Below are 19,408 nucleotides of genomic sequence, written 5' to 3'. Positions count from 1 at the left end.
AACAGGTAAGTTCGTTCACAAGACAACTCCAAATTGCAATGAAGCTATAGACCTCTTGTTCTGTTATCATCTCCATAAAGAAGAACATCTTCTTTAAATAAACTACAAATAAAAAATCCTGAGATGACACCAAAACTACAAATTATAAAAATGGAAGCCTCCCAATTTTTTTGTCATGCATTATAACTTCATATTGTGGCCATTGAACGTAACTTTTTAATCCTCATCCAACACATTCACCAACCAGTTCAGTGACTACAAAAACCATGCAAAACTAGATCTACCACAACAGCAACAACATGAACAACACAGAACAGTTCAGTTCCATGTTGCTCAGGTTGCTTGCTGTATTACAGTAAATTTACAGCAGCAGTCATATTGTTTGGCTCTCTCCTCTCCGAGGCTGGATCAATGCCTGGGGTAGGGGGAGGTTAACGCCTACAGGCCAGGCTTAGCTGAGAAAACAATCCCAGTGATTTGGACAAGACTGTTTGCCCTCCATTCAACAGACCTACTGTCTGAACCCTTCTCTATCCATTCGATCATACTGGTGTCAAAGAGCACATAAAGATGGGACCCCCTGGCCCCACACACACACACAAAGCCCCATGCCCTCTCAGGGTCACATGGGCCCAATGAACCAACATCCCCACTCTGCTCTGTTTCTAATACAGAGCAGAGTGGGGATGTTGGTTGATTGGGCCCATGTGACCTGGGATCAAACCAAACTCATGGTGTCCTGTTCATGAAGGAACATAATCAGCAACAGCTGATCGTTTCCCACTCTTTCCTTCTTTCCCTAAATTGCCAAATACTCTTAAAACAACCAAGATAGGCCAACTCGCCACATTGGGTTTGATATGCAGAGGTCGTTGGAGGAGGGAGTGGATAGCAAAAGAGAGGTACCTCATTAGCTGATCCTTCTGAAGGGAAAGGTCAGGGCCTGCATATGCTGCCCATATTCCTCAAAGCATGCTGGGAAGGGAGAGGGCTGCCAGCTAGAATGGGGAGTCGAAGGAGAACCTCTGGTCTCTTGTTTCCGCCAAAACAGACGGCGAGTTCTCCTGGCTTTATTAACCTGGTTAGGTCAGCTATAAGGAAGTTGAAAGAAGCGCTCACATCTCTGGGAGGAGAAACAATGGTGACCCCTATTATGCAGGTTGCTATAATACTGTAATACTATATATATATATATAGTATTATATATATTATTATATATATAATACTATATATATATATATATATATATATATATATATATACCTGTCTAATGAGCACAGCACTTTGAAATAATAATGTTGAAGTGAATGTGATGGTAGTGGATAAGGATGTTAAAGTCTGTTCTGTGGTGTTTGGAGTGTCTAGACAAGTTGCTCATCAGTCTGTTGTGGTGCTGCTCTGAGGTGTAATGTTGTTTGGGTGGGCAAACTGGACAGACCTTTCAAAGCAACATGGTTCCAGATAAACAGAGTGAGACAGTTGCGGATGAAAGAACGATAGAAAGAGGAAAATAGAGCGAGATGATCCTGTATGGCTCAGTTGGTAAAGCATGGCGCTTGCAAATGCCAGGATTGTTGGTTTGATTCCCGGGGCCACCCATACGTAAAATGTATACGCGCATGACTGTTAGACGCTTTGGATAAAACCGTCCGATAAACGGCATATACATAAAGAAGAATATTATATATTCGAGAGAGAGGAAGATGGATAGAAAGTGAGCTGCGTCATAAGGACAACTAACGCCCAGCAGAAAGAGGCAGCTCAGTTTGGTTAATGTTTGTATCTCTTCCTACAAGCACAGAAAAGCAGAACCATTTGTGTCTCGCCTCGTTTCCCCTCTAGCAACGATCAGGGCTGCAGCAATAATGGCTTGCGCCCTGCATATCTAATGATAGCATTTATGACCTCATAATGGGAGAGGAATATAGGACAGACATGGTTGGTGAGTCAAGCACCGACACGTTCGGTTCCATTTCAACAGACTACTGTCTCGGTTAGAAAAGACCTATCTGGTCATTCAACATGCGGAACACATCCACCCATGGCACTACTGTCTGTTAACTGGTAGATGTATTCCAGACACAACACTGGCCATGTTCTTACTCAAGAGGCTTTTCGCTACAGCTCAACAGCAGGGGATGCTGCTGTGACCAACACAAATGACCTCTTCAGATGCAGTGTAACATGGCTTCGCATCAGCCTCCTGTAGTGGATCATCTAGTCAGTGCTGCACTTAACAGCCCACTCACACCATATCCAACAGAGCTCCGGTAGTGGAGAGCCATTTCAAAGCAGCCACAGGGAATATAGGGACACTAGTCAAAGAAGTGGCAGCTGCAGCATATTACTCAACTTATTGGACTTGATTTAATACCTTCTGCTTCGCAAGGCTTTTCTGGCATTAGGGGACTTAAGTGACTAAAGGCATATAAGACCTGGGCAGTGAGTACAATATGTGTCTTCCCCACCACCAGTGTAATATGGAACTACCTCCGTAGACCAACTCACTTATTCAAATCACCGTAATTCCAGTTCCTCTGGTGCTCTTAAAGAAATTGACAAAAGGGGTGAAAGAACTCCACTATTGACAAGAGGGGTGAGGATCAAGACCAATATTTTTTGGGTGTGGGATGGTAGAAGAGGAGAGAAGTGTTGAATTAGAAAAGCTGCTGCCTTCAGATGTGAGAGGAGGTGAAACTGGGCAGAATCTCACGGGGGAAGGTCTATGCATCTTCATTTTTCAGCCGCAGCATCAGTCTTCCAAGAGACTTCATGGTTGTTACCCCTGTTTACAGAGATGCTTTTGAAAGCCCGGCGGCGGAAAACAGTGAAAGGGATGACGTACACTCCAAAGCAACACACACACACACACACTCACATACTCTCACAAACGCACAAAAGAGCACACATGTAGACAGCCAGACAGACACTCACAGTTCTGCATAACAAAACATACCTGCAGTATGGCTCTCCAAGATGCTGTGTATTCTGTAAACCTGTCATTATTCTTAGCATCAACAACGTATGGTAGGCACCTGAAGAGTCCACATAGCATATCAGGAATGGGTCACCCAGAACGAGAAGGGAAGCACCTGAAGAGTCCACATAGCATATCAGGAATGGGTCACCCAGAACGAGAAGGGAAGCACCTGAAGAGTCCACATAGCATATCAGGAATGGGTCACCCAGAACGAGAAGGGAAGCACCTGAAGAGTCCACATAGCATATCAGGAATGGGTCACCCAGAACGAGAAGGGAAGCACCACATTAGAAAACAGGCAGACAAACTCAAGTCGATGTTTTATTTATTTTCTAACTGCAGATTGAAGGTATACAACTGAACATTGTTATTTTTCATATGAGACTCATAAATAAAAATACAAAAAATGTTCACTACAAAACAATCTACTGTTAGTAGGATGTAAAAAATATTATCTTTCACTATCGAAGGCACAAAATGTACTTAGTGACAACATGGAGAAGAAAACCTGCAGCATTTAATCTCTTTTATTTTTTTTTATTTTTTTTACACTCCATCAGAGAACACTGAAATGTTACAAAGAGATGCGTCTGATCCTAAACTGAAAGAAAAACCACTCGAAAGCAACAGACAGATGCTGGGATCCGTGGCACAACTCGCACATGGGAAGCAGGATCAGACACAGCACGTCGCTGGAAAAGACAAAGGACCTTTGCAAAGCTCGAATGCAAACAAAATCATTTTTATACAAATGACAACAAAAAAAGAGAAAAATAAAATAATAATTGGGCACCTTCTAAGATTAGGCTAAGATTAGGTGCTGAGGTAGACGAAAACTATAACAATTCAAATCATAAAAACACTATTTTCTTAATACAGAGCAACTCGACTGGCACTTGTGCTGTCACAACAAGGAAGAAAGAAACAAAATCACAGACAAGCCAGAGAAAGAGAGAGAGAAAGCTTTGTTACATAAAAAGCTTTGTAATGCTTGGTCCGACAGGGCAATTGGTCCTCAGTGCCAATATAAAAAAGACAATGTCTTGGTGCTTTGTTACTCAAACAGTTTAGTTTAGACCTCAAATGGCACATGCATGGCAACACTGCATAAAATGGCTACTCGTTCTAGAACACCACACTGAAACACAGAGTGCCTACTCCAGGGATGCCATGATTTCGTACAGCTTTAAAAAAAATATTTTTTAAATGCAATTTCGAAACAAGTACTTAATAACAGAAAAGTCCTAATGTTAAGCTGGGGAAACACTATGGTTTTGACAAGCTGCCAAAGTGGTTGGAAGGACATTAACTGCTCAGCAAACCTGTTGCTGACAACAAAATATTATCAATGAAAAACATACTTTGACTTTGATTTCCAAAATGAACAGGCAAATGTCCTTCAGAACAAATTGAAAACAAAAAATGGATACCATTTCCATGGCCCGGGACTGTTCTATCATCTTTAAATTGACATTTTTCTTCCTTGCTTTTTGTGCGTAAACTAATTACATTGCTTTTGGGTGTCAATTACAGACGAAGAACAAAAAACTAAAACATCAAAAGGTAGTTTTGCCCACTACCAATTTTAGGCTAAAGCAGTTCTAGATGACAGCTCCTTTTTTGATTCTAAATCAGAAAATCAGGTCATCTCAAATCGTCATGACATCCCTAGAGTGCTGGAGACACCATTTATAATCTTCTGAAAGTACAGAAACTAAGCAGATATAGATGGACATTTTTGTTGAACAATTTCCATTTTAGGCACAAAGATATTACAGAAACAGAGTAACATTGAGGGAAGAACTATATCAATACCAATGTATTTTCTTTCAACATGTCGAGAGAAAAGTAGCATAGAGCATTGTTTTTTATTTTGTATCTGATTAGTGCATTTTTCATTAATACACGCACGCGGATACGCACTTTCATTTATGCACACACACACACACACACAAAAGTATAAAACATTCAGACAACAATAAGAGCATGTGATTGAATACCTCTAGTCATTGAAGTGTGATGTGATCGTTTCGGGCTCTCTGGCCTGCCACACTGAATGGTGACTGAAGTTATTATTATGGTGAAAATTGGACGAGGGAAACCCCTCAGCTCACAGTGTTGGAGAATCAGTGGCAAGACAACCATGGGCCACTATGACCATGTCATCCTTTTTTTGTCACTTCAAGTACAAAAACTAAATGTTGGCAATAAAATTGTGACGTGTACTAATTGATCGACGGCAGCCTCCCAGCCATCCATTTTGAATGATATCTTTTATTTTTTTGGGCAGATTTAGTCCTTCACCTACAATGCATTGACATCCAGAAAGCAACACTTACTACATACAACATGTTCACACACACACACACACCACACACACACACACACACACACACACATACAAACGTCCAACATTACCAAAGAGGAGCAAGGCAAAAGATTCAAAACCAGAGGAAAAAAACTAGGTAAAAAAAGAAAGAAATACAAATATTTGCCCTGCTGAAACTCTCGACAAATGGAAAGGGACTGACACCGAATACAAAAATATCACCATTTTTATATATCAAACTGCCTCTGTTGGCTCTTGTTCAGGAATACACTCCTTTGAGAGAAATTGTCGACCAAGAGGATCTTTTTTCCCTAACCTTCCTTTCTTCTTTGATTACCACTTGCAGTCCCAATTGTCCAGGGCACACTACATCGCTGTGTACATGACCTTCTTTTTTTCACATTACAAAACTACAATTCTATTCACATATTTTCAAGTTTAATGCTTTTTTAAACTCTTATAAGTACTATTTCTTCTTCTACTGCGTTCATCCCTCTTACCCCATACTTAAGGCCTTAACATCTCTTCTCTGCTCTTAAGGTTACTGTAAGGGGAGGACGGACGCAGACTGTAAGAGAAGAATAAACACTTGTTTAATTTTCATTTTTTTCTAACAATATCTACCATCTCTTACCCTTTATATAAATGTCACTTACAGATGTGAAAAGACAATAAATCAACACTTGAAAGCATGAGATGAAGTTGCAATGATGCAATAATGCAAAACACACAGAAAACAAATGTGCTTTTGCAAAAATTAAAACAAAACAACTTAGAGGTAGCTTTTAAACAATGACCGACCCCACCAGGTTTTCAACAAGCAAGGTTCATAAAAAAATACCAAGTTTGGTAACAATAATGCACAAAAATACACAACAATAAAAATCTCTTTTCACCGTGGCACTTCATTTTCGCGTACACATTGCTTTGTCACATCTCCCTCGCGCAACAACGCAGCTTTCGGACACACACACAAAAAAATAAAAAAATACAAGAAATAAAAACACAAGCACATGAGGTCACAAAAAAACGAGGTAATTCAAGTACAATGTGCTGAGCTAAATCAAGACATAATAGGAAACAGAGACAAAGCGAAGGAACAAAACCATATATAAAGAGTTGATTTATTCTGTCTTCTTACTGGTCGCCCCCTGGGCTGGGCAGGCCATGTCTCTTCCAATCAGTGAAGCCACCCACCCCCCTCTCCCGCTAATCATTCAGATATGTGATTACCATGGTAACACTGAACTGACAGTGGTGCTCATAATGTCTTCATTATGCTGCCATATGAACAGATATAATGCTTGTTGTAACAGGTTACGACAACTTATGACAACATATTTGACACTTATGACAACTGATATAGCACTGTTACAATTACGCATGAAACACAATTTTCCACCTGGTGTCACATTTATGGTTTCACGCGACATAACAGTATATATGTCCTGTTATAACAGGTGCCATATGTCCTTATAATTGCATTATGAAGGCATTATGACCACCCCTTGGAGCAATCCACAGCAGCCTTTGTCATTTTGGTCTCCATCACAATGGCATATAGAGATTATGAGATTATTAATGTGAGAAAATAGTTAAATGTTATGAGTCAGTCCATGTACTAAATCTTAGTGTAATTGATGATAATCTGGTTAAACGTATATTAATATCAGTCCAGTATCTATAGCGGGCAAAAAATGAACCTCTCCAGTTAATGCTGTATAGAGATTTATGGTTTAAGAGATAAAAGAACAGCGGCTTCGCAACGAGCAAAACCCTCAAAAATAGATCTGATATAAACATCAAACAGAGACTGTCGTCGTAATGTGTCTTTACCTGTGCAATGAAGCTATGATAAACTATGATGCGGAGCCAAAGATACCGAGATGAAAAAAGTGACAGTCACGGTTTGACTCTCGAGAGGCTCCGGTGAAACCTGACCGATATGGGAATATCATCCTCTGTTCATCTCCCTTGCCGTACAAAAGACAACCCTCTGCGTGGGTACGAAGGTGTTGTGCCCCAATCAAATTCAACTTCGCTTCGGCTAATGCAGTACAATAAATGGTGCTATTTTTCCATAGGGCTGGCTGAAATGTGCCACATGGTCTGGCCCTTGGGCTCTGATTCTCGGGGGCTATCTGAATGGCACTACTCCACTATAGGGTTCTAAGTGCTCTGTGTGCTCTCCACCAGTGCTCTCCACCAGGTCTGAAGACTCCATTTTGGAGCACTCTGGTAAACAATGGCTTGGGTAGGGGCCAACTGCAACATGTTCCTCAAGCAGAACATGACTTGGTGTCCAGTTTAATCCAATCAAATCAGGAGGGGATCTGTAGTACTGTGTCATGGAACGAGAGCAATGACCCACCCAAGTTACAGTAGGATACAATTCCATTCCAGAAAAGGAGAGGGTGTCAAAACTACATTTAGGGAGAGCCAGTGGTCAAAATGATGGGGAGGTGTGGGTTCAGATAGCCTTTGAGAATCAGTGTGGCTTGGGTGACATCTCTCAAGTCTGTGGGTAGACTTAAGGACAACTCCATCGACAGGTTCTGTGTTAGGCAATTTGACAACTCCAAACAAAACATAGATAGATGTACTGAACGACATGAATTTTAAGGGGAAATGTCCTCTCGGTCAGAACCTCAGTTTTCCTGCGCCTAGCCCAGCCCTTTTCCTCACTGTGTCCACCTTTGCCCTCTGCTCATTCGCTCTCTTCGCATTCAAAAACCGCCTGTGCTTCCATCTCATGGATTATCTCGCTTGACTTCTTCGCCACAGGCCTCGTCCTCCTCCTCCTCCTCATCCTCCCCTCCCTTCCTCAGCCCCATCCTCCCTCAGCCCCATCCTCCCTCAGCCCCATCCTCCCTCAGCCCCATCCTCCCTCAGCCCCATCCTCCTCCTCTGCCTGTCTTCCTTCCCCCGGGCTGTCGTCTGGAGGCCTCAGACATAGCAGAGGTACAGGTAGGTCTTCTCTATCCTCCAGTCTGGGGGGACGTCTTCGGGCTTGTGGCCCTTCATGTGCTTCTGCATGGCCGAGAGGCTGGGGCAGTACTCAAGGCAGATGGTGCATTGGTAGGGCGACGCTCCGTTGTGGGTGCGCAGGTGTTTGATCATGGCCGAGTAGTCCCTAGATCGCTGGTGGCACAGCTTGCACTCAAACGGCTTCTCACCTGGGGAGGGTGACGACAACAACAACAACAACAACAACAAGAACAACGTCAGGCTGAGGAAGGGAACTCTATATGACGTTGTACACTGAGTGTACAAAACATTAAGAACACCTGCTTTATCTATGACAGACTGACCAGGTGAATCCAGGTGAAAGCTATGATCCCTTATTGATGCCACTTGTTAAATCCACCTCAATCAGTGTAGATGAAGGGGAGGACACATTAAAATAGGATTTTTGAGACATGGATTGTGTATGTGTGCAATTCAGAGGGTGAATGGGCAAGACAAAAAATGTACAAGCTTTTTAACGGGGTATGGTAGTACTGTAGGTGCCAGGCGCACCAGTTTGAGTCTGCCAAGAACTGCAACGCTGCTGGGTTTTTCACGCACAACAGTTTCCGGTGGGTATTAAGAATGGTCCACCACCCAAAGGACATCCAGCCAACTTGACACAGCTGTGGGAAGCATTGGAGTCAACATGGGCCAATATCCCTGTGGAAAGCTTTCAACACCTTGTAGAATCCATGCCCCAACGAATTGAGGCTGTTTTGAGGGCAAAGGAGGGTATACTGTTTCGTATACATTTACAAGGCAGACTTGAAGTATCAACTTTCTTTTAGAGCTTCCTACACTTTTGCTAGCAGGAAGATAAAAATATCTAGTGGTCTCAATTAGCAATGACTATGATGTCTATAAAATCCCCACGACCAAATTGAAAAGTGTATGTCATCGTCGATAATGGTATTTCATATAGTGGTGCTGTGCAGAAATGGCTTTAAAATCAATCTCTCAACTGCCCCTATAATGTGCTTTACAAACCAAACCCCTGCATTCAATTATACAGATGTACATTTTGTCACATCTAAATGGCTAACACTTCAATTACAAAAGGACCTATGCCATTTTTAAACACCAAATCACAACTTCAATTGGATTACATTTGATTCTCGGCGGTTCCAAAACCTCTACATTCCTGTGCATGTGATATTCAGGACCAGAACTCCTAAACGTGCAAATGACTAGAGTGATGGTGAGGAATAATCCCCAGCGCTCAATCCGACAGGCGCAAATTAGACATGTAAATGCCGACCTTTACCAACGGCATTTGAAATGAGGTGTCGCATGTGATCGGGCCGTGAACGATGCCAACGCTCGTGCCACGTTACAGAGAGAGAGGCTTCTTGTCGCTGGCTGCCGATGGATATCGCTCTGATGTGTGTCACTGCATCTACTCTTATAGTTTTCTTCTTTCGACGCATTGGACCTGACCCCCGTAGGAACAGGGGGTCAAGGTTGTGTTTACCCGCCTATGCAAATAGCCACGCCAAGAAGACTGTCATTACGGGGCGTGCTGCCTGCAGAGGCCTCACACGTCAGCAGTGTTGACAATAACCACACTGTAAACAGGGTCGCCTCAGATAACCGGGCAATAATGAATTGCAAATGAGTCTTGGTATTGATCTGCAATTGACAGGTGGGACTCGGGAAGGGGGAAGGAGGGTGGGAGGTTGCCAATGTCGATGATTCATCAAGCGGCTCCCTTTTGTGCGCGGTGGCCTTTGACTGTGAGCTTGTCACTAGCTCTTGTTATCTCCAGTGCGCTCCGGCTCACCGCAAAAGAAGGCCCCTGGCCCCCACAAAAGGGGAAAGGGGGGTGGGAGAGAAAAAGCCAATTATTTGACAGGCTGCCTTGATAGCGCGGCTTAACAGCTGGCTTATTGAATGGAAGACGGGGGGTGAGTTTTGGTGGGGGGTTGGAGCGGGTAAAGCCTTGGCTCAACAGCAGCCCTCGGAGGCTAGGTGGTGTGTGTGTGTGTGTGTGTGTGTGTGCCCCATCGAGGCAACCTGAGTAATCCAGAGTAACAGCACATGTCCCTAATCCTAATGTTTGGGGATGTAAATTCAGCCAACACAAGAGTGACAAGTCCCTGAGACTGACTGACACCTGGTTGACACCTTTATGGAGCTGTAAAGGCCTGGTGTCAATTTAGAGGATCCTCACCAAGGTTCTGTTTACTGGCCCTTGGAATCATTCATAAAAACAGTCTGCTTATAGTATGCCTTGTAGCAATCTACTGTACGCATTCTACTACACACACTGATCCCAGCCCTTCTTAATGCCCAGTATAACACTATCGAACACATACATTAGATTGCCAATTTTACATACACTTCCCCTCCTTCTGTGTTGCAACACTGAACTCAATCCGTTATGGAGCCGTTATGGAGCCTAAGTCAAGATCTCTAGCGTCTTGACTTAGTGTCCAGTGGGAACTACTGGTAGAAACTATTAGTATAGTACACTAACTCTATTCGTTGAAAGCTCTCCTGTGTATCATAGCTGACATTTTCCCACTGCAACAGAGCTGACATTTTTATTCGTGTTAGGAAGCTGACATTCTATTGGCATATTTCCAGTGTAATGGAGTGGACTTTCCTGTCCTTTGTGAACCTAACAATGCATACAGTACCTGTGTGCACACGGTAGTGGGTCTCCAGCTGGTGCTTGAGGCTGAACTTCTTCCCACAGCCGTTACATTCGTAGGGCTTTTCCCCGGTGTGGATGCGCTTGTGGCCCTTCAGAGTGCTCTCGTCACGGAAGCAGCTCCCGCAGAACTCGCACTCATATGGATGGTCACCTGCTGAACACGGGGGATAAGGGAAGGGGAATAAACTCATTGGAGTCCACTCATATCTTTGTGTTATGGCTGCAAATAGACATAACATGTAAATGCAAAAAAATAAATGGACAAATATGCCAATGGCCATACAGAAATAAAAGTACAATTGGTTTTCTATTCAATGCGAAGATGAATCACGTGACAAAGGCTAGCATAGCTTCACAATCACACTGAGCTATCAGCGGCAGAACTCAAACATTCTCATTAACACTAACGAGATAGCACCCCTCTTTTTTTCCAGTCCACTCTCAAGTTCTCTCTTTGTGTAGGTCAAATTAGAATACTGTACCCTTGCCGCCCTGGTGCCACTTGTGTAATTGGTATTCAGATGTCAATAATCAGGGATATTATGATATGCGGGGGCTCTCTCCAGCGCTCGGCTACTAATTGCTTTCCTGTGTCTGACTAGCAGACTCCCATACATCATTCGCTCCCCACTACAGATGCGCCACGCTGCCAGGCGTGTAATGTTCTTGATATTTAATGCATTTCACTCAGCCGCTGAAGGTTTAAGTCATCGCCAATGACCTACGCGTTTCATTATCTGGCTGTCCGAGCGGCACCGTGCCTAGGAATAAATTGCATTTCTCGTTATGTACTGTCATGCTCTGGCACCCATCACCCCCGTTAAGAGACAATGTCAATTTCCTCCAGCACGTATTTTCATTGGAGACGCACCCTTAAATGGTGTGGGGGGTTGACGCCCAGAGAGTTCGGGTTGAGGGGATAATTTTGAAAGGGAGGGCAGTGACAACAAAGACAGCAAAAAAGTGAGAGATATAGAGAGAAAGAGGGAGAATCAAGAGTGGAGGGATGAAGAGAGAAGGGGGAGGGTCAAAATCAATAAAAGTGACAGTCTTTATTTGTCTGCATGAAGTTATCAGTGGCTCCCGCTGTAAGACATTGTGCTCTTTCTAGCGTTTCAGTTGCTGCAGAGATCACAATCCATCACAGAGCGCGGCGGGGCCCGTGCGACGCTACAGGAATAATAATGGAGCTGAGATTCACCTGCCTTTAATTAGAAGCAGGCTGAGCCCCAACCAGACCAATCCGGAGGAGAACATGCTAATGCTCAGTGCACAGACTACGGAAGGTTATGTACCTTCAAATGCACATAGGCAATGTGTTATAAGTCATACACTACATATATAACTAACACTTCAAAATGTCATTCTTATTAGCAGGGGAGCGGACTTCATTGCTTCCCTATGAAAAAAGTCCATGTTTGACATGAAGAAAAAAAAATGCCATAATCACATTGTGTTGTGCAATCCAAATGCCAGGCAGGACTTAATTTAGTCAGGAATCCATTAGCTCCCAGGCACTGGAGATGCAGCATCGTAAATCACAAGTCTCTCTCTCTCTCTTTCAATGCCTGTTGGGATCGAAGACACAATGCCTGGGGTCTAATGACAGCGAGGGGGCACAGATGAGGACCCAGCACACCGAGGCAGAACCGTGGTATGGGAGTGGACCCTTGGGTACCCCGGGCACTGCCACCTGCGTTTCCATGCCCCCTGGGGGTGCTGGCGCGGACAGTGTACCTGCTGCCTCGACACCTGCTGCCTAGCCCCCCTCTCCCCAGGCCCTGGCGAGGGCAGGTTCATTATGCGATAAGCGGCTGTAAATCAGGGGGCTCTGTCACTGCCAGGGCCATCTCTCCCTCTCCTTCTCCCTCTCTAGCCTGGCACTATCAAACAGCTGCAAACACAAAACACCCTGCTGCAAATGGGCCCCTAGTTTAAAAACAAGCGGCCGCTGCGCAACAACGGAATATTAACGAGGGCCTGGGCCGCAGCACGCGTCTGCAAGCACGGAGGGGAGGGAGGATGGAGGGAGTGAGGAAGGACAGAGGAGGCTGCCATGACTGCCATCATTATGAGCCCCCATTGTACAACAGTGTGTCTGTGTGTTTCAGGGACAGCGAGATGGAGGGAGAGAGATAGACAGCCGATCAAAGAGAATGAAAATGGGGAGGGACAGGTGAAGAGAGACAAAAAGGAAGAAGTGAGAGGGAAATAGGGAGGGAGAGAGAGACTGTGGGGTTAGTCTACCCTTCTCCAGGAAATAAATCATTGGGAGATTGATACACTCACTGTAATAAGCATCATTAAATCGTTTGCCTCTCTCTGTCCTCAATACTGAATCAATGTCAAAACAGTAGGTGACATCAGCGAAGCTGCTTTCTAAAGCAATCCGTTTTCCCGAAACAACCTCTGTATCAAGCATGCTAATACTGTGTATATTGTACTCGCTCTAGCTGTTGTGCTTGCAGCTGTGAGGTAGATGGCAGAAGACATGAGGGAGATGACCATAGTCTTGTTGGAAAAGGGCAACCAACAGATGGACTGCTTGACTATTGCGCTCTTACAACAAGTAACCTACTACTGCGTAGTACACACAGAAACATGAACAAGATTATTATATCATCAAAGGGCAAATATATTTAAGAATTGCCAGTTATTTCCTTTTTCTGGAAATTAGGACTTATTTCTGGTGCCATGACTATGCGTCTTGCCGACTTTTTAATCCCTTGACAAAGGCCCCCACATAATATTAAACGGGTGCTCGCGACTGGCTCATTGTAATTTAATACACGCCTACGGAGGATCAGGTTCAAAGCAGCGAGACGCTGCTGCCTCACTGCCCGTGTCTGGCTGCTGCTGCCGAGATGGGGATTGGGATGACATTTCAGCAAGTCGTGCGTGGGGACCGTCCGTGTGTCCTCTCTCGATGTTTGCAGTGAAAGCAGAGTAGCAGACACACGGGTACAGTATACAGGACCGCCCAATCTTGTCACTCGCACTAAAATGCAGCGCCTCGGCTTGTAAATAGGCCGGCTGCGCTCATCTCGCCGCATTCATTTCAATTATTTATCCGTGAGACTGAGCTAGATCAGCTCTGACAGTGAGACTGTTATTTAAGGTCGCAGACAGAGAAAAAGGGATGCGAGAGAGACCGTTCATCCTTTGCAAGCGAAATGGGATTCATTTCCATGTTCTCATATTCTGTCAAGGTAAAGGGGCTTCTCCCCGAATCACCTCATCCATCAGGCTATTTCGCTCTCCAGCCTTGATCTATCACAACATATAGTATTAACATGGCCTTTCCTCACCAACAAACCAGCCTTGAGGTAAATAGCAGCTCTGTTTGATCACGGCATATATTCATTCACCAAATGACCAGATCACCCTGTTTGTTCACTCAGCCATGCCAATAGTATACTAGCCTACTAGGAAGTAGAAACACTAACTGTCTTTTTGAGCCGGGATAACATGATTCCTTCTAGGAAGAAGACTTGAAGTGGGTTAGATGGGCCTAAATAGGAAACAATGTTCCGCAGCCAGAGCCATGAACATGATGCCGTGAGACACGTGATGTTGCCCTGCAGGCTCTACACAGGTTGACGTTTATTGGGATGAATCCTGTCCTGGCGCCAGGCCTGAGCGACTTCCACTAGATCGGCCACAGCAAACTCAAAAATGCCTATATTGTAAAAATTAATTAAACCAAATTTAGATTTTATTTCTTAATATAAGGTTAGGTATAAAGTTAGCAGGGTGGTTAAAGTTAGGGTTAAGGTAAGGGTTAGGTTTAAAATAATATTTTATGCCTGTGGCAGTGCCAGCTAGTGACTGCCCTACAGAGCGGCCTCCAGTACATGAGTCATCCCAATAAATGCCAACCTGCATCTCTAGACTGATAGTACTGCATTGGGTTCTTCTTTCTGTTGGGCTACTGAGCCATCGCCACTTGTCAAATATACTGTCACCCATGTCTGTTAACGGGACAGCTCATCACACCTTCGTAAGAAATATGGATCCCTTACAGCTGTTGACCTGAGGGGATTGTATCGTCAACCTTTTCCCTGTAAGTTGTTAGCAAGTCTATGGCTTGCTTTCACCTGGTTTGGGATATATGGTGCCCTACTAGACATAATTGGTTGCCACAACATAGCCAAACTATCTTGTCACATCGTAAAAGTCTAATTATTACCTTCCCCAACATCACAACAACAGCTAGGTTTCCATCCAATTTGATAGATTTTCATGCAAATATTAAAACATCTGTTTTAAATCAATTCAATTTTCACACCAGAGTTTTGTTTCCATCAAACAGACTTGTTGCGGACAAAAAGCAGTGCATGATGACGTAATGCACATAAAAAGCACTTTGTCCTATAACTTTTAATTGACCAAATAGAAAAACCTAACGTAATATGGTTCCATTCATATTTGATCAATATTTTCACATAAACGCATTTCCACCACAATTGCTGCAGAATTAATTTGACACAAAAAGCTCCCCACCATGTCGAACGAACAAATTGCCTGTTGACATTTGTGAAATTGTACCGACACTTCCTGTTTCCGTAACAGCTGTCCTTTTCCTTTTCACACGACATGACTTTACTCGCATAACAAGGTTGGATGGAAACGTGATTATTGCACAAGGTAACATCTTGACCAACCTTCTCACAATCGTTCCGCAATGTTGTGACGGTATCATGTGTTAGTAGGGTAGTCAGAGAAGGAGTTGGAGTTGACTGTTTATTGCAGGGGAACATGAGTGGCCTATAGGTGTGTGTCCTAGTGCTCTAGGGGAGATGGGGAATTGACATGGCTGCTACTAAACGGTATTCTGCCACTGCCACTGACCTGTGTGCGAGCGCAGGTGGCGTTTGAGCGCGGTGTGGCTGGGGAAGGTGCGATTGCACTCGCTGCAGATGTAGCTGCGCACGCCGGCGTGGACCTCCATGTGCTGCTGCAGCGCCGGCTGTGTCTGGAAACGCTTCCCGCACAGCAGACAGAAGATGGCCATGTCCAAGCCTGAGGGAGAGGGAGGAGAGGGTGAGTTTTCCTTAGTCGTTTAGTCTGGTTTGTAGATTTACTTGAGCAGGAGATACTTTTGATACAATCTGATAGAACATCACGTTGACAGTCACGTAGCCAAGTTATACATCATTTCTGGAACTAGTCAAAAAAGTAAAAGGCATCTCTGTGTTCTATGGATTTTCAACATTATTGCTCATTGTACAATGTGATACATTTCTTGAGATCTGTCCAGTCTTTTTTTTTAAGGAAAGACGTATCCTAAACCAACGGAGGTGTCTGTCATTGGAAAACACCACTGGGAAAAGCAGGCTTGAACATTGCAATTGTGATCCCTTACCACAAGAGGTCAGTACCAAGATGAGAGCAATGACAACCAAGGTGAGCAGTGTGACAACAGACAGGCTAAGGACTGTTAGACTGGGCGCTGTCAACACAATGGGATGTGCAATGGCCCTGTTTCTCATGTCTGGTGCACTTTAATATGTCCCTCATAGTGAGGATATTCTTTCACAATCTTTTTAAGCAAACCATTTTTAATCACATAAAAAGGTATGAAGATGTACTTAATACTTCAATTGAGTCCCGAGTCCAACAAGTAGCGTTCATTTTTCTCCAGCACAGGCAAACAGGAATACAGCGAGCACAAACGTGCACGCACACACTCTCTTCACACTTTTTCAATTACCAGACTGGGGAAAACTCTGGGGAAAGAGTGAGTGTTTAGAGCTCAGCTTCTATTTCATCAGTCAATAACGCATCTTTGGGGCAAAGCTGCCACTAATTTAAAAATCTATGAGGAACGGCAGCCTCATGTTCATAAACGCACCAGAGACAGCCCTCCCCCTGGATCAATCACTGTCTTGCCTCCACACTCGGGAGAGAACAAGGAGGGGGGAGAACAAGAGGGGGGGCAACAAGAGGGAGCAGGGGGAGAGAATGAGTGGGGGAGAGAGGTAGGGGGAAAGGAAAGATGAGGAAAAGGTAGTGAGAGAAAATCAAGCAGCCATGTGCACGGTGAAGAGAGCAATGGGGTGGGGAGAGAGAACAGAGGGAGGGAGAGAACAGAGAGAGAACAGAGGGAGGGAGAGAACAGAGAGAGAGCAGAGGGAGAGAGAGCAGAGGGAGAGAGAGCAGAGAGAGAACAGAGAAGAGGGAGAGAGAGCAGAGGGAGAGAGAACAGAGCAGAGGGAGAGAGAGCAGAGGGAGAGAGAGCAGAGGGAGAGAGAACAGAGCAGAGGGAGAGAGAGCAGAGGGAGAGAGAGCAGAGAGAGAGAGAGAGCAGAGGGAGAGAGAGAGAGAGAGCAGAGGGAGAGAGAGAGAGAGAGCAGAGGGAGAGAGAGAGAGAGAGCAGAGGGAGAGAGAGAGAGAGAGCAGAGGGAGAGAGAGAGAGAAAGAGCAGAGGGAGAGAGAGAGAGAGCGAGCAGAGGGAGAGAGAGCGAGCAGAGGGAGAGAGAGCGAGCAGAGGGAGAGAGAGCGAGCAGAGGGAGAGAGAGAGCAGAGGGAGAGAGAGAACAGAGGGAGAGAGAGAACAGAGGGAGAGAAGAGGGAGAGAAACAACAAGAGAATAAAACAGGGCCTGTCTTTAAATCTTCTCATAGTGAGGCCATAAAGGCACTTCTGTGCTAATAAATACTGACAACCCTCCCTTCTTCCCCCCAACTTCTTCTTCTTCCTCTTCTTCTTTTATCAATGAAAGAGGGGCCATTGATTGGGGCCGATTGTCGTTGGAATCCCTCCAGGACTTGAGGCACTTAAGGTGGCTTGATTGACAGGGCTGCCTCTCTCCTTCTCCCTATATCCCTATCCACCTCTCTGTAATTTACAACTCAGGGTGCTCTGGAGACAACACAGCGGACGGCGCATGACCGCTACCTCAGGGCTACCACACATAAACAATTAACGTCCAAAACTAAGAGTTGAAGTATGAAAATGGTTTGAGTAGTTTTGGGAGCAAACAGTAACAGGGTGATTGAGAGAATGAGAGAGGTGGAAGGGGGAGAGAGAGAGAGAGGGAGGGAAGTAGAGGGACAGGAGAGCGAGAGAGAAAGAGGGGAAGGTAGGGGGAAGGGACAGAGAGCGAGAGAGAGTGACGGGATGGGGGAGGGTGGGGTGGGAGGGTAAGCTGCAGGAATGTAAGAGGTTAGCAGGCCTTTGACCTGGGTCTGGGATGAGGGGAGGTCTGGACATGGTGGAAGGAAAAACTAAAACCTCCACGCTGACTGGAGCTCCCATTTAACCCCACCAGATCTGGGTTGAACTACTATTCAAAATCATTTCAAATACTTTAGCTGAACTCGATTGAGCTTGCCTGTTGCAATGAAACAAATTAAAAAGCCCCAAAAGCACAACCCCCCAAAATACTTTGAGCATTTAATCAAACGCTCAAAGTTTTTAGCTTTTTTTAATAGTACTCGAACCCAGGTCTGAACCAACTACTCTCATTCCTAACTACTACTACTACTACTAGGATTCCCATTCCCACACAGGAGGTAACCTGATTCCCCCAACTACTCTCATTCCTAACTACTACTACTACTAGGATTCCCATTCCCACACAGGAGGTAACCTGATTCCCCCCACACAATAATAACACTTCTATGGCCGTAAAACACAGACCTGTTTAATGCTTTTAAGTGAATGGCACACAGGACTACTGTGTAGGAGAGAGTGTATGCACACACATGACCATGTGTGTGTGTGTGTGTGCGCGCATTAATCCTGATTGCACAGCTCTTGTAGACTGCCCTTTTACCTCTGATATTCCGTCACACACAGACACACTAGTTTAGTACAATAACCTGCACTCACTTCTTTGCCTGCGCTCTCCAGCACCACTGTAGTATATGTCCTACAACACACACTGTAGACATTCATACACATTTACATAATGGTGCAGCAAGTCTTTCTGAGAAGAACTGTGTTTACCGTGCCGTTGTGCAAACCAGATGGCAGCTGCAATCTTGGGGTCAGAGAAAATGTGAGGGTTGTTGTCACTTCATTAAGATCATACGAGATGGGTTACAGGTGATCAATATTAACTACAGTATAAACGGTACTACGTCTGTCAGTACTACGTCGGTCAGTACTACGTCTGTCAGTACTACGTCGGTCAGTACTACGTCGGTCAGTACTACGTCTGTCAGCACTACGTCTGTCAGCACTACGTCGGTCAGCACTACGTCGGTCAGCACTACGTCTGTCAGCACTACGTCGGTCAGCACTACGTCGGTCAGTACTACGTCGGTCAGTACTACGTCGGTCAGTACTACGTCGGTCAGTACTACGTCTCATTTTTTAAGCGGTTTGCCATTTGATACAATATTTAAACCCATGACGACTAAATAATAACCAATCCTCTATTCCGCTTGATAGAAAAGAGGAGGACATAAGAGGGCACAGAGACAGT

General features: G+C 44.7%; 1 protein-coding gene across 2 annotated transcripts in view; it reads right to left on the bottom strand.

The window, feature by feature from the left end:
• Positions 1 to 3,288: 3,288 nt before the first annotated feature.
• zbtb16a (zinc finger and BTB domain containing 16a) overlaps positions 3,289 to 19,408 on the bottom strand; it is a 137,265-nt gene continuing 121,145 nt past the window's right edge. The window contains exons 5-7 of one of the 2 annotated variants that reach the window (XM_029627487.2): positions 15,826 to 15,996; positions 10,958 to 11,128; positions 3,289 to 8,485 (exon numbers count right to left, since the gene is read on the bottom strand). In XM_029627487.2, coding sequence (XP_029483347.1) covers positions 8,256 to 8,485; positions 10,958 to 11,128; positions 15,826 to 15,996 — 572 coding nt within the window. In that variant the 3' untranslated portion in view covers positions 3,289 to 8,255. The remainder of the gene's footprint in view (positions 8,486 to 10,957; positions 11,129 to 15,825; positions 15,997 to 19,408) is intronic. The other variant, XM_029627489.2, reaches the window with a different exon arrangement.

The sequence above is a fragment of the Oncorhynchus nerka genome, linkage group LG22, assembly GCF_034236695.1.
Source record: "Oncorhynchus nerka isolate Pitt River linkage group LG22, Oner_Uvic_2.0, whole genome shotgun sequence".
NCBI lineage: Eukaryota > Metazoa > Chordata > Actinopteri > Salmoniformes > Salmonidae > Oncorhynchus > Oncorhynchus nerka.
The sequence above is the reverse complement of the archived record's forward strand: the minus strand, read 5'-3'. Positions and strand labels throughout refer to the sequence as shown.